The sequence below is a fragment of the Grammomys surdaster genome, unplaced genomic scaffold (assembly GCF_004785775.1).
Source record: "Grammomys surdaster isolate TR1022 unplaced genomic scaffold, NIH_TR_1.0 125284, whole genome shotgun sequence".
NCBI classification, from domain to species: domain Eukaryota; kingdom Metazoa; phylum Chordata; class Mammalia; order Rodentia; family Muridae; genus Grammomys; species Grammomys surdaster.
The window spans coordinates 609879-625205 of NW_021620163.1; the positions used below are offsets into that span (position 1 = coordinate 609879).

The window sequence follows — 15327 nt, forward strand, 5'->3', positions numbered from 1 at the left end:
TAATGGATATGCATATAGACATTCTGTGTTGTAAACTTCTATTTCAATTTATGATTTGGTTTTTGGTGTGAACTTGTGAAGAACTTTTAACATGCGACCATGTACTCTGAAAGATGCATGAATACTGAAGACAAAGAAAAAGAGAATAGTAGTCGTAGTAGAGTAGTCATAGATGTAGTAGTTCCTTAGGAGCCCTTCTTCCCTTCCTTTCCTTTTTCCCTGCTTAGAATTTCTTCACTGAGAATTTTTCCTTTAGATAGGAAAAATTCTATCTTTAGGTTGTACAGCAACCCTAAATATCTCATAAGACAAAAGTCTTACCCCAAATCTCTTAAGGCCCAAGGTCTTACCCTTCCTACTGTCGCTCATCCAACCCCCCTCGGCTGCCTCAATTAGAATCTACAAGAAGAAGAAAGAAGACTTCTATCTTTTCCTTAGAATTTTTTCCTTTTCCCCACTTAGGACCTTTCCACTTTTCCTTTTAGATAGTTTTCATAGGAAACTTTTTACACTTAATAATAAACTATATAATAATGTCTCTAAGTGTTTTTTCTTCCTGCGACCTTAGACTAGCAAAGACCAGCAGTTCCTGCTGAAAGAGTAGAAAGGCTATTTACCTAATCCTCTGCTGTTTTTGTGCTGAGGTATTAAGTGTCAGAAATTGAGGTTTCTGGCCAGTGGATACCAGAGGGCAGGCCAGGTACAGTAGCATAGTAAATAAACTTTTCTAGTATAGATAAGTAATTTTTTGTTGTACAGCAACCGTAAATATCTCATAAGACGAAAGTCTTACCCCAAATCTCTTAAGGCCGAAGGTCTTAACCCCTTGGTGACACTCTTCCACCCCCCTCGGATGCCTCAATAAGAATCTACAAGAAGAAGAAAGAAGATTTCTATCTTTCACCACGCCTGGGCTGGCCCCTGGCAATTATATACATTGATCTCAAAATGTAACATAACCTAATTTTTCTGGTTAAGGTGATTGTATTACAATATTATACATGGGTATGGTACATGCTATTTACTGTACTAATGCAGGAATTCTGATCATAGACTTATCTCTATCATCACCACCTTTGTACAAGTTTCTGTTCTACCTTCTTGGAGGGTTTTTGAGGTTTTGTGTTTTCTTTGTTTTGTCTTTGTTTTGTTTTCTGCCCTTCTGATCTTAAGATCTTTTATATAATAATGAGTGGCAACAATTCACTGGAGCATAATGGGCTCATTGTTTGGTGTCAAAGTGAAGCCAATGAATAATTTTGCAATATAATAGAACATTTGCTGGATTACACAGGAAATTCAGTTCTATGAACCCTTATTTGATCCATGAGTTTCAGGTTTGTGTGGTGTGAGCACAAACACCCGTAACTATGTTTGCCACAGCTATGCCATGCCATGAAGATAACATTACCCCGCCCCTTTCTAATTGTCTTTGGGCTCTGTTCCTTTTCCCATACTGTTTCCTGATCCTTACAGAATGTGATTTCAATAACATATTCAGGGATCAGACTTAGTTCATTATTCTCATCATGGGGACAGATGACTTTTTAAAGCAGTATTATTCACTGCACAGACTTCTGTGCATAAGGAGAAGAGTAGCATTTGATAGAGTATTTCAAGTGGTAGTGATATGCCTTGGAAATGTGGCAAGAATGTAGTACTTGTGTTGAAACATGATGAGTATTGCAGAGGATTTTCCAGGAGTTGCTTGTGGTTTTCTGCTGTTCATTTGAGTCAGAAGCTGTTGCATTATCTGAAAGTGTAATGCAAATATATAGGAGAAGAGGAAATTATCTTCATTGATTTAGTTTCTAAATAATCCCAGAAGCATCTACACCAGAGTTCAGGGAGACTTTAAAAAAAACAAAAACAAAACCAAAACTTTATTTTTAAGTGTGAACATCTGGGTATAATTTTCAGGATGCCTGATTATCACAAGATCTTTACCACTTAAGCTGTTATCTCCTGTATAACATACTATAGTACATTTTACTTAAAGTTCATTACAAATTTGCCTTCTGACTTATTTCATTTTTAAGACATTATATATTGTTATTTCACAACATGTGTATTTGTGTTTTCATTACTATGCATTTTAGGTGAGTGAGAGTGACTATGCATGACAGGAGAGGGTGTCCCTGGAACTGAATTATGGGGAGATTTGAGAATCTGGGCATGGTTGCTGTGAACTGAACTGGTTCCTGTCAAAGATCAGAAAATGTCTTGATCACTGAGGCATCTCTGCAATCCAAACTTTTCTTTCAAATTTGTTAGAAAAATCTTTTTACTATTGAAGAAATGGATAATAACATTTAAGCGTTTTAGGCATCAATTATAGGAAGCCTCCATTTGGGCAGTTATTTTGACAGTGCTTTAAACTTCATTTAAAACTATTAAAATTGTGTGTGTTTGTGTTTGTGTGTGTGTGTGTTCTAGTTGATTTTATATCTGTGTTACTCATAGCCTAAACACATTTTATTGAAAAAGAAATTTTCTTTTCACTATCACTTTTTGACCATTTCCCCAAAACAGAAGACAGCAATATCTTTCTCATAACATTATAATGAATAACATAACAGTACTTCAAGAATAAAACTTTAATACTCAAAACAGTTTACTATACCTACAAACATTAAAAATTGCCATGGACTAGTAGTAGTATAGTATGTCTTGGGTTTATGTTACTTGAACGGCAAATTATATCAAATTCATGCAAGTGATTGATTAAAGAGGTCATTCTCATAAGACCTACTGTCTATGAAAGTAAAAGCATTTTTTTGAATTAAAATCTTACTTGGTAAATTTGGAATTCTTTTGAAACAATTATCCCTTCAATATTTTAGGTTGAAGGTTTATGACATTATATATATATACATATATGTATATATATATATAATGTCATAATATATATATATATTAAAAATTGGAAACAATAAACAATCTATTATTTTTAAGCCATATTCTTTAATAACCATCAAACTGCTCAGTAACTTTTTGTCTTTTGTCACTATTCTCTCTTAAAAATAATACTTCTTCAATAGATAGATAACCCTTTCCTCTCTTTTCCACAGTATCTATGAAAACCAGACGTCTGCAGTGACTTTCATCCTTGTGGGCTTCTCAGAATACCCACACCTCCAGATGCCCCTGTTCCTCCTGTTCCTGACCATATACACAGTCACCGTGCTGGGGAACCTGAGCATGATCGTCATCATCAGGCTCAGCCCTAAGCTCCACACTCCCATGTACTTTTTTCTTACTCATCTCTCCTTTGTGGATTTCTGTTACTCCACGGTTGTCACACCAAAGCTCTTAGAAAACTTGATTGTGGAAGACAGAAGGATCTCCTTCACAGGCTGTGTCATGCAATTCTTCTTTGCATGCATATTTGTGGTGACAGAAACATTCATGTTGGCGGTGATGGCCTATGACAGGTTTGTGGCAGTATGTAACCCTCTGCTTTATACAATATCTATGTCTCAGAAGCTCTGCTGGTTCCTGATAGCTGCATCATATTCCTGGGGTATAATCTGTTCTTTTGTATTTATACATTTTATGTTGAGTTTGGTCTTCTGTGGGACCAAGTTAATAAATAACTTTGTGTGTGAGCATGATGCCATTGTTGCTGTATCCTGCTCTGACCCCTACATTAGTCAGAAGGTCATTTTCATCTTTGCTACTTTCAATGAGCTAAGCAGTCTGATGATCATTCTCACCTCTTATGTTTTCATTGTCATCACTGTCATGAAAATGCCTACCACTGGAGGGCGCTACAAAGTCTTCTCCACCTGTGCCTCCCATCTCACTACCATCACTATTTTCCATAGCATTATCATCTGTCTTTACTGTGTTCCCACGACCAAAAGTTCTTGGCTTCTGGTCAAGGTGGCTTCAGTCTTCTATACAGTCATCATCCCCATGCTGAACCCACTTATATACAGTCTCAGGAACAAGGATGTGAAGGATGCAGTTAAGAAACTAATGTGCTCATCTTTGTCATCATAAAATGTATTCTCTCAACAGTTAAGTATTTATTTTAGTGGGCTGTTCTCATTTTGCAAAGCAAATAGGTCTATTTTTCAGTTTTTTTTCAAACATTACAGTGTTATCACATTCCCGTATTTAGGATTACAACTTGTAAACTATAAATGGTGTTATAAGTTGATGCACCTAGTATTGAAATTAAAATGTCATGCAGTTATTTTAATGAAAATATTTAGGTGTTGAGGAAGATTTTATTATAATTTATACATAAAAATATTTTAGATGGTAAGAATAATTTAACCAAGAAAATTTCTGAAGTTTGAGCTTGAAAACTATTGAATATGAATTATTGGTTATGAGCAATACTTTTTACAGTGAACTATATGGGCTATTTTTGCATGAAAATCTTCTACTTTAATAAACTTAAAATCATAGTGATGACTATACACACTTTTTTTCTCTTACAGAGTTTTGAAACTCTCATAGGTAAATTATATTTTATATAATTTGTATAGGTACTTGCGAACAAAAATGTATCTTAACCCACATAAATTTTACATTTTTTCAATATTCATATGTAGCTTTATCTCTGTACTTTCTTATAGATATTTTTATTTGAATAATTTCTCATAAGTCTTTATGGAAGTTTAGATCATTTCTAGCCAGTAAAATGTAACAGCCACCATGTTGATATAACTAGAACAAATTTGCATGTTTTATTCTCTGATAAAAGCAAACAATACTGAACAAGAATATTAACAGACCAGTAATACATTAGTAGCAAATTTCTGAGGTTTCTTTCACATTGACTTTTGAGCAGGTTGGCTTATTATATGGGGCTATTTTGATAATATTCTTCAGTATTGGTTCTTCTTTGAGCCATGGGGCTACTGGTTTTGTTGGATGGAGATTAATATTAATCAATGAAATATATCCTAAAAGCATAGACCGATTTCCCGTTAGGCTTTTGTGAATTATTTTAGTACTTAATATTAGGGATAATGTAAGAATATTACCCACAACTCGTAATACTGCAGAGATTTGAACCAGCAACTCAGAGTAGAATGTGAAGTGAATCATTAAGTTGAAAGCATTTTATTATTTATGAAATACACTTATTTCTTTAATCATTTTATTGATAATCATATTAATATATAACATAGAAATGACAGTGTTCAATGATTTTTGTAAACTTTTGAAATTACTGACTGCCAGTAGCCTAGAAGCTAAAGACTAGCAGGTGATCTTCCTGAGATGGGTCTGCCTTTGACTAAAATCTACTACACATTTATTTGCTCCTTGTAACTGCCGTTTCTTTTGTAACGGCCGTCAGGTTCTGTTACTTTGTAAAGGCCGGCCGGTTCTGCTGCTCCGGTCGGCAGGTCAGGGTCTAGCAAGAGAGAACATGGGGACGGAGGAAGGGGAAAAAAGGGGCGAGAGACGCAAAAGATAGATACAAGCCAGAGTCCGGTGGAGTCTCTTCAAGTCTTCTTTATTCTCCTATCTTCTTACTATATTCTCACTCCTTCAGTCTCCTGACACCTCTCACTTTCTCTCTCCTTCCTCTACTTCCTACTTCCTACTACCTCCTACTTTCTACCTCTACCTCCTCGACTCCTCTACTCCTCTACTCCCCTACTGCTCTACTTTTTTAGAAGGGAAATCCTGGGTATTTATACCCTTTACCACGTGACTTGCCCTCGTGCACAATCTCAACTGAAGCCACTACATCACGTGCCTTGTAGCCATGGATACCAGGAGCACCTGGCAGCTGGGGGCACTAAACAGTGTAACAAGATGTTTATCAGAGTGCGCTCAGCTATTGCAGGCTGTTGAAACAAGTCTCTTGTCAGGGTATATGGCTCGAGATGGCTGTAAAGATGATAGCCACTTTCGGCTAAGAGTCGGCTCCCAACACTCCTGTAGTCAAGGCCCAGAAGAATTTCATTTTAGGAAAGAGTCTTGCTATTAATATGCCTTTTCTGTTATTATTAAATATAGATAACAATTCCCAGAGCTGAGTCCACACTTGTGGGCAGAATTCTGCAGAACAACAAAGTATAGTCTTGTGATTCTATATAAACTATTATATGACTTTTAATTCTTAATGACAATCCTATAAGAATTCTTAAAAGTATATTAGCAATTATTAAGCTCTATTATAATAGGACAGCTTTTAATTTCTCTCTGATAATCAAATCTGCAATGAGAACTCTGACTGTCTTCAAGTGTCATGAGGTAATTTTTCCTGAGAAAGCAAGCAGACATCTACTACTCATTCCAAGAGGTTGTAAAACCATTAAACAAGGGTCATAAAAAGTGAACTAACAATTTCTTAAAGGTGCAAGGGAAAAGATAAAAATATTTACTGTGTTTATCTATACAAAAAGGGTCCCACAATAGAACAGACTATTGTTTTACATCAGATGTTCTTAGAATGCTGTTGCTAAAGATACCAAACACTTGGTCTGTATGGCAGTGAAAAACCAAGCTGTCTGTTAACAGGTACTGTCCATATGCTGGCTATTTTTCAGAGTACAGAAAGGATCTATCTAAGCTGATAATGAGAAAATTCACTAGGGATCGTACACATGAGGTACAAAACAATTTTTCTAGAAAAACATATCCAGTAGTAGAAGTGAGCATGACTCTTACAATTTTAATCAAGGTAGTTCTGTTTGGAAGCAGATGAAATTCTGGTGGAAACCAATAGTCTGTTCCATTGTGAAATATTTTGTCTTCCTAAATAACCAATATATAACTGTTTCTCTGTGTGTTGTGTTGTGTGTGTGTGTGTGTGTTTGTGCACACGTGTGTGTGTAAAATATTGTATATAGTGTCAGCAGCATTTGATTGGCTATGTCATAAGCCAAAGAAAAGAATAGTACTGCCGTCTTGGATACATACATATGATGCCATGCTGCATTTTAAGCAGCTATTTTTATTCCTGTAGATTAGTGCTGCTCACAGCTTGTATCAGTGAAGGTTTGTTGTTGTTGTTGTTGGTAATAGATATAGCAGAAGCAGATTGTAGGTGTAAATGTAGACAATGTGACTATGGACTGTTCATCACTAAATAGAACATCATCCTTTCCAAAGCTCAAGGAATATTGTGGAAGAAGTGCAGAAAGAATGTAAGAGAGAGAAGTTTTGAGAAGAATGTTGTAAAACTGTGCTTTCTGAACATAATGTAGACTTTCCATTCACAAGCATAAGGCATCTGTGGCTATTTGCACAATGCTAGCCCAATATTTGAACTTTCATTCTTTAATTGTGCTTGAGGGAAAGTATTATGAGCTCTACCCTTGACTGATTTATGTGAAAGGATCCTCAACCCTCTGTGGGTGAAGGTATATCTGGTCATGTGGTATTGATTTGTATAAGAGAGCAGGCTAAGAATGTCAGTAATCACCATTTCTCTTTGGCCTGAGTCAGTCCTTGCCTCTAGGTTCCTGTTTAAGTTTGTCCCTTGACTTCCTTTATTGATGGACTGTAAAATGGAAGTAAGCTAAATAGACCCTTTCCATGTGCAACTTGTTTTTTTTTTCTTTTTCTTTCTTTATTTCTTTTTATTTGTCGGTGTTTTATAAGACTATCGAAAACAACTTAGAATCCTGTCATATCTGCAACTGTTAGGGAGTGAGGGCTTAGAATGTGAATATGTAGATAAAAATAAAAATTTTGAAGAACTAAAACAAAATTGTTTGTAATTGCAATGTTTCAACAAAATATATTTATTGGTGTTTGAAAATATAAAACAAGATCTTTATATTATAATATAATATAGGAATGATGATGCATATATTTTACTTATTTAATACTAGTAATATCTATCTTCTTACATTTATTTTAAGTTAATTAAGCTATACTTAATATCTTATTGGCATGTATTACATATAGTTTTGGGCTGTCTTATGTTATTTTGTGCATGAACATAATATATTTTGATCACATTAACAGCAAATTAAATTCTCTTTTTGAATTTTAATTCTACCGATTCCTTCTTATTTTCAACATAATTTCGCGATCCCTTTTTAACTCCCTGCACAATCCATTCAACTATCACCAACATCCTATATAATGACATATGTCTTACTTTAAAACAATGTGTTTTACACATTTAAAACACTATGTTTTACAAAAAATGACAATTAGAAATTTTCTATATGCTTTTAGATATACCACAGCACTCTGCTGAATCATGAATTAACTTTATAATACCTTACTTCATTTTTGAATATCATTGTCAGTTTTTTTCCTAAAATATTTGTGGTAGTGGAACACTAGGAAGAACAAGAAGGAAATGGCTTCTTTATTAAGAAGAAAATAACATAACTTCAAATGTGTGATCTGTAGTCATTGATGGTGGTTGGAATAGACTTGGCCCAGAGAGTGGCACTATTAGGAGGTATGGCCATGTTGGAAGAAATATATCACTGGGAGACTGTGGGTGTGGGATTTGAGAGACCTCTTCCTAGCTGCCTGGGAGCCAGTCTTCTCTTGTTGGCCTGTGGTTCAAGTTGTAGAACTCTGGGCTTCTCTAGCACCATGCTTGTCTAGATACTGACATGCTTCCTGCCATGATGATAATGGACAATAGACTGAACCTGAGAACGTATAAGCCAGCCCCAAGTAAATATTGTTCTTAATAAGAGTTACTTTGTCATAGGTGTCTTGTCACAGTGATGGAAAGTTCTAAGACACCAAATTTGTATACAATTGAATAATGGATTGAGAAAGAAGTCAAATGATACCTTTTGCAGTAGCTTAAAATAATATAATAAATGTTATGGTAAATCTAACCAAGCAGTTGAAAGACTTGTATGATAAAAACTTCATGTTTTAAAGTAAGCAATTGAAATAGATATCAGAAAATAGAAAGGTCTCCCATACATATTAGTGTGATAAATGTAGTAAAATGATAAACCATAAAAATTTCCGTTAAACCAAAAACAGTGTAATATTTAATGTATTTCCAATCAAAATATAAGCATAACTTTTTACAGACATTATAAGGATACTCTTCAACTTCATATGAAAATGCAACAAAAACAACAAAAAAGGAAATAAAACAGAACACAACAATATCAGGAGAGCTAAAACAATCATGAACAGTCAAAGAACTTTTGGAGCCATCACTACTCCTGACTTAAAGTTGTACTATAGAGATACAGTAATAAAATCTGCAGGATATTATTTTGTAGTCAGATTTAATACTGAGATGATGGCACAAGATAGAAGACTCTGTGTTTGAATACACATCCTGCTCTTCCAATAGATCCATATCTATTTCTACAACTCCAGCATAAGATTCTGTTGGCCAGTGAGGGCATCCTCAACTGTACATTCATTACCCCTAAGACATATACAAGCATAAAATAGTGGATGGAAGGCTAAGTGATTAAAAAAAAGCACTAGTTGCTTTGCAGAGGTCCTATATTCAAATCAAAGCTTCTACCCAGTACTCACAGTTACATGTCATTCCAGTTCCACAGAATCTCTACATATTTGGCTACCAGGCATATCTAGGGTGCACAGGCATATATGCACCAAAACACTCATACAAATAAAAAATTAAAACTTTAAAAATGCATTGGATTATGTTTTTAGAGAATTTGACATTTGTTGAGTCCTCCTGTTTACATATTTGCAGGAAATGTTATAAGATAATTTTAGAGAACAGCAAACACACAAGTACAGGAGAGCAAAATGTAGTTCTGTTATTACATTTGCAAGAGAAAATAAAGTCATAGTGTTCTTTACAATGGAAACATATCCATTTTTTTTCTACCCAGTACTCTCAGCTACTTGACACTCAAGTTCCACAGAATCTCAAGATATCCTTGGCTATCCGGTATATCTAAGGTGCACAGGCATCATAAATATATGGAATTCATATATATTCAGGAAGGGGATGCGTCCAGCAGTTCTTTGATTATTTATGATTGTTTTAGCTGTCCTAATATTGTTTTTGAGTACTGTTTTGTTTCCTCTGTTGTTGTTTTTTGTTGTTGGTATTTATCATAGGAAACAGAAGAGCATCTACAAGGTTTGTAAAAAATTGTGTTGTGATTTTGATGGGATATACATCAAATCAGTACATAGTTCTTGATATGATAAGCATGTTTAATATATATATATATATATAAAACAATTTCCCCTAAACTACTTTTATGACCTCTTTTCCTTATATAATTTTTTAGTCATATCCAATAAAATAAATATATATATATATATATATATATATATATATATATATATATATATATATTTGATTACATATACGTACTCATATGTGCAAACATTATATATATTCATGAATATATACTGCATATACACTTTATCATTATTCATTATGATTACAGAATACAGTTGATTGCTTAAATACCCCAGGGGTTTTTGTATGTAACACACAATCACATAGGACTCTGTTACCTATAATTGTTCATATTTTATTCTCCTAGATAATTATTCAGTGAAAACCTCTAATCTCCTGGTTCCCAATCCCTTGAGGACATATATATTCCAAATTTAGAACCAGTGTTTAATTTTTAAATGTGATGTTCTGGTGGTATTTTGTGTTTGTCATAGACAGTGGCTAAACTTCATTTAAACACCCACTAAATAGACTACACATGGACATTCTTCCAGGGCTGTATCTATTGTTTATAACTAGTAAGCAAGAAGGTATCTTACCTCATTAATCTTAACAAAGAATTCTTGAGTAAATGCATCATTCAGAACCCTCTGTATTTAGGTGAGTTGACTCTGTTCTGTTATTTCATTCGCATGAGAAAATGAGGCCATAGTGTTCTTTACAATGGAAATTCAAATGTCTGGGTCCTCTAAAAGCTTAAATCCAGTTTTCTTCTTCAATGAAGAATTGATGTTTTCTGTGTATCAATCAAGGAAAGAAACATCTTGAAATAATAATAAAATCTAAGGTATCATAACTCTGTTCAGGTAAGTGAGAACCACAGGTTTTTTTGTTTTTTGTTTTGTTTTGTTTTTTTAAATAAAACTAGAATTTGAAGTAAAATATGGTGTCATAGACATATAATTTCAGCATTTGGAAAGTTGAGACTAGAATATCAGGATTAAAATTTCATTCTTGATTGAGTTCTAAATTTGTGGCAAAGTGTGACTACATAGTTATTTGAAGGACAGTCTGGGCTATTAACAAGCTGGTATCAGAAAACTAAAATAGAAAAACCAATATTTTGTGCTAGTATAGAACTGGCAAACATTTTGGTGGATTATGTATGGAAGAGACAAATATACTGTGTAATATCTATCACAGAGAATGATTCAATAATGCATGAGGATATTGAGAAACATGAGAAAACTAAATGCCTCTTATTAAATTAAATATGTTAGTTATAACAAGGTGTGAAATATTCCATGGTTTAAAAAGAATGAATATGTTGAGTCTGGTGGTTTCAAAGATCAGAACAATGTAGACTTCATGTTTCATTCTAAAAGAAAAAAATGAAATTTTTTTTCTATTGGATATTTTATTTATTTACATTTCAAACGTTATCCCGGTCCCACATCCACCCCTCCCCCCCAGTGCTTACAGTCATGATTGGCAGGTTAGCATGTTTATGTACATTACCCTCAAAATGTCACATAAAATATTTTTACTGGTTAAGATTTTTCTTTGACAATATCATGCATGTACAGTGCCTTTGTTTACTCTCTCCCACCTATCCTTTCTGACCTCAATCTCCTCTCTGTCAATCTTTGGACAAATTTATGTTTCCACATTCTACTATTTTATTTAATTTTATAATAATCTGTTTATCCAATTTTAGAACTATGTAGTGGACACTAATGTACTACTTATTTTGAATCAAATTGAAGCAGGTGATTACCTTTAACCCAGAATACAACAACCATACATAATTCTTCAAGAAGTAGAACTATATGAACCTTTATCTAATCCATGAATACTGACAGCTTGAGTTTGTGCAGAACCAGTACAAATAACTTCAGCTATACTTGCCACTTCTGTACTGTGCCCAGAAAATGTTATTTTCACCTTGAATTACAGTGTTTCTTACAGTATTTCTGTTTCTTCTTCCATAATGTTTCCTGATCCTTCAAGGCATGTTATCATGTTCAGAGATAAATAGCCATCAGTCCATTATTCTGAGTGTCTTGAGGATCCATGAACTACTTAATTCACTACTGTTCACTGCAATGAGGTCTATTCTTAAGGAGGAATGTACCCTTTGGTAGAATGTTTTAAGTAGTTTGCATGTGCTTGTGAAATGAGGCAAGACTGTAGGGATGACATTGAGAACCGATGTCTGTTACAGTGGACTGTTCAAGAATTGCTGTGGTTTTTCCAATATTGTTTCTCTGTGTTGGAAGCTATTGTGATCCTATGAATGGATAATGAAAATGTGTAGGAGAATCTAGAAAAATGATGCTATTCTCTTTGAGTGTCTAGATAGTATCCTGTGGCATTTACCGCATAGTTCATGTGAAACAAATTTTTTTCTATTTTCTTCCTAAGTTTGTACATTAGTGTACAAATATCTGTGTCCTGTTTAGCAGAGATATTTATTAAAACTTTGCACCTCCTGTATATCATGCTACAGTTTACACATTTTCCATTCAAGACAAATTTAACTTATAATTATTTCATTTGCAATAGAATAGAACATTTGCTGGATTATGCAGGAAATTGAGTTCTATGAACCCTTATCTGATCCATGAGATTGCCAGCTTCTATTTTTGTGGAGTGAACACAAACACCTGTAACTATGTTTGCCACAGCTATGCCATGCCATGAAGATAACATTACCCCGCCCCTTTCTAATTGTCTTTGGGCTCTGTTCCTTTTCCCATACTGTTTCCTGATCCTTACAGAATGTGATTTCAATAACATATTCAGGGATCAGACAGTCCATTATTCTCATCATGGGGACAGATGACTTTTTAAAGCAGTATTATTCACTGCACAGACTTCTGTGCTTAAGGAGAAGAATAGCATTTGATAGAGTATTTCAAGTGGTAGTGGTATGACTTGGAAATGTGGCAAGAATGTAGTACTTGTGTTGAAACATGATGAGTATTGCAGAGGATTTTCCAGGAGTTGCTTGTGGTTTTCTGCTGTTCATTTGAGTCAGAAGCTGTTGCATTATTTGAAAATGTGATGCAGATATATAAGAAAAGAGGAAATTACCTTCATTGATTTAGTTTCTAAATAATCCCAGAAGCATCTACATCATAGTTCAGGGAGACTTTAAAAAAAACAAAAACAAAAACAAAACTTTATTTTTAAGTGTGAACATCTGTGTATAATTTTCAGGATGCCTGATTATCACAAGATCTTTACCACTTAAGCTGTTATCTCCTGTATAACATACTATAGTACATTTTATTTAAAGTTCATTACAAGTTTGCCTTCTGACTTATTTCATTTTTAAGACATTATATATTGTTATTTCACAACATGTGTATTTGTGTTTTCATTAATATGCATTTTAGGTGAGTGAGAGTGACAATGCATGACAGGAGAGGGTATCCCTGGAACTGAGTTATGGGGAGATTTTAGAATCTGGGCATGGTTCCTGAGAACTGAACTGGTTCCTGTCAAAGATCAGAAAGCGTCTTGAACACTGAGGCATCTCTCCAGTCCAGCTTTTCTTTCAAAGTTTGATAGAAAACTCTTTTTACTATTAATGAAATGGATAAAACATTTAAGAGTTTTAGGCATCAATTTTAGGAAGCCTCCATTTTGACAGTTAATTCTGGCAATGCTTTAAACTTCATTTAAAACTGTTAAAATGGTGTATGTGTGCCTTCTGGTTGATTTTATATCTGTGTTACTCATAGCCTAAACACATTTTATTGAATGAGAAACATTCTTTTCACTATTACTTTTTGACCATTTCCCCAAAACAGAACATAGCCATATTTTTCTCATAACATTACAATGAATAGCATAACAGTACTTCAAGAATAAACCTTTAATATTCAAAACAGTTCATTATAATTACAAACATTAAAAAATTGCAATGGACTAATTCTATGTTTTGGGCTTATGTTACCTGAACTACAAAATACATCAAATTCAGGTAAGTGATTGGTTATAGGGGTCATTCTCATAGTACTTGGTCTCTATGAAAGTAGAAGCGTTTTTATTAATTAAAATCTTACTTTGTAAATTTGGAATACTTTTTACACAATTATTCATTCAATATTTTAATTTGAAGATTTATATCATTACATATATATATTATAGTAAAAATCTGAAACAATAAACAACCTATTATTTTAAAGCCATATTTTTTAAGACCAATCAAACTGCTCAGTAACTTTTTGTCTTTGTCACTATTCTTTCTTAAAAATAATACTTCTCCAATTGTTACATCACTCTTTCCTCTCTTTTCCATAGTATTTATGAAAATCAGACTTCAGCAGTGACTTTCATCCTTGTGGGCTTCTCAGAATACCCACACCTCCAGATGCCCCTGTTCCTCCTGTTCCTGACCACATACATAGTCACTGTGCTGGGGAACCTTGGAATGATTGCCATCATCAGGCTCAGCCCTAAGCTCCACACTCCCATGTACTTTTTTCTTAGTCATCTCTCCTTTGTGGATTTCTGTTACTCCACTGTTGTCACACCAAAGCTCTTAGAAAACTTGATTGTGGAAGACAGAAGGATCTCCTTCACAGGCTGTGTCATGCAATTCTTCTTTGTATGCATATTTGTGGCGACAGAAACATTCATGTTGGCGGTGATGGCCTATGACAGGTTTGTGGCAGTATGTAACCCTCTGCTCTATACAATATCTATGTCTCAGAAGCTCTGCTGGTTCCTGGTAGCTGCATCATATTCCTGGGCTATAATCTGTTCTTCGGTATTAATACATATTATGTGGACTTTGGTCTTCTGTGGGACCAAGTTAATAAATAACTTTGTGTGTGAGCATGATGCCATTGTTGCTGTATCCTGCTCTGACCCCTACATTAGTCAGAAGGTCATTTTTATCTTAGCTACTTTCAATGAGCTAAGCAGTCTGATGATCATTCTCACCTCTTATGTTTTCATTGTCATCACTGTCATGAAAATGCCTACCACTGGAGGGCGCTACAAAGTCTTCTCCACCTGTGCCTCCCATCTCACTACCATCACTATTTTCCATAGCATCATCATCTGTCTTTACTGTGTTCCCACGACCAAAAGTTCTTGGCTTCTGGTCAAGGTGGCTTCAGTCTTCTATACAGTCATCATCCCCATGCTGAACCCACTTATATACAGTCTCAGGAACAAGGATGTGAAGGATGCAGTTAAGAAACTAAAGTGTTCATCTTTGACATCGTAAA

General features: G+C 34.4%; 2 protein-coding genes across 2 annotated transcripts; both read left to right on the plus strand.

Annotated features, from left to right (window-relative positions):
- Positions 1-1529: 1529 nt before the first annotated feature.
- LOC114637443 (olfactory receptor 5D13-like) lies at positions 1530-4005 on the plus strand. Its single transcript, XM_028785664.1, has 2 exons — positions 1530-1622; positions 3046-4005. Exons 1-2 carry the CDS (start codon positions 1530-1532, stop codon positions 4003-4005), a joined length of 1053 nt encoding a protein of 350 aa, XP_028641497.1.
- A 10382-nt stretch (positions 4006-14387) lies between these two features.
- LOC114637444 (olfactory receptor 5D13-like) lies at positions 14388-15326 on the plus strand (the record flags this gene model as incomplete). Its single annotated transcript, XM_028785665.1, has 1 exon — positions 14388-15326. A coding segment is annotated over one exon (939 nt), but the record flags the coding sequence as incomplete, so codon positions are not given.
- Position 15327: the final 1 nt, after the last annotated feature.

Bases quoted from the DNA above. Each gene is read 5' to 3' on its own strand.
- LOC114637443 (XM_028785664.1), top strand. From the start codon at position 1,530: ATGGGGACAGATGACTTTTTAAAGCAGTATTATTCACTGCACAGACTT. The intron at 1,623-3,045 runs GTAGTGATATGC...TTCAATAGATAG, and splicing joins TTGATAGAGTATTTCAAGTG to ATAACCCTTTCCTCTCTTTT.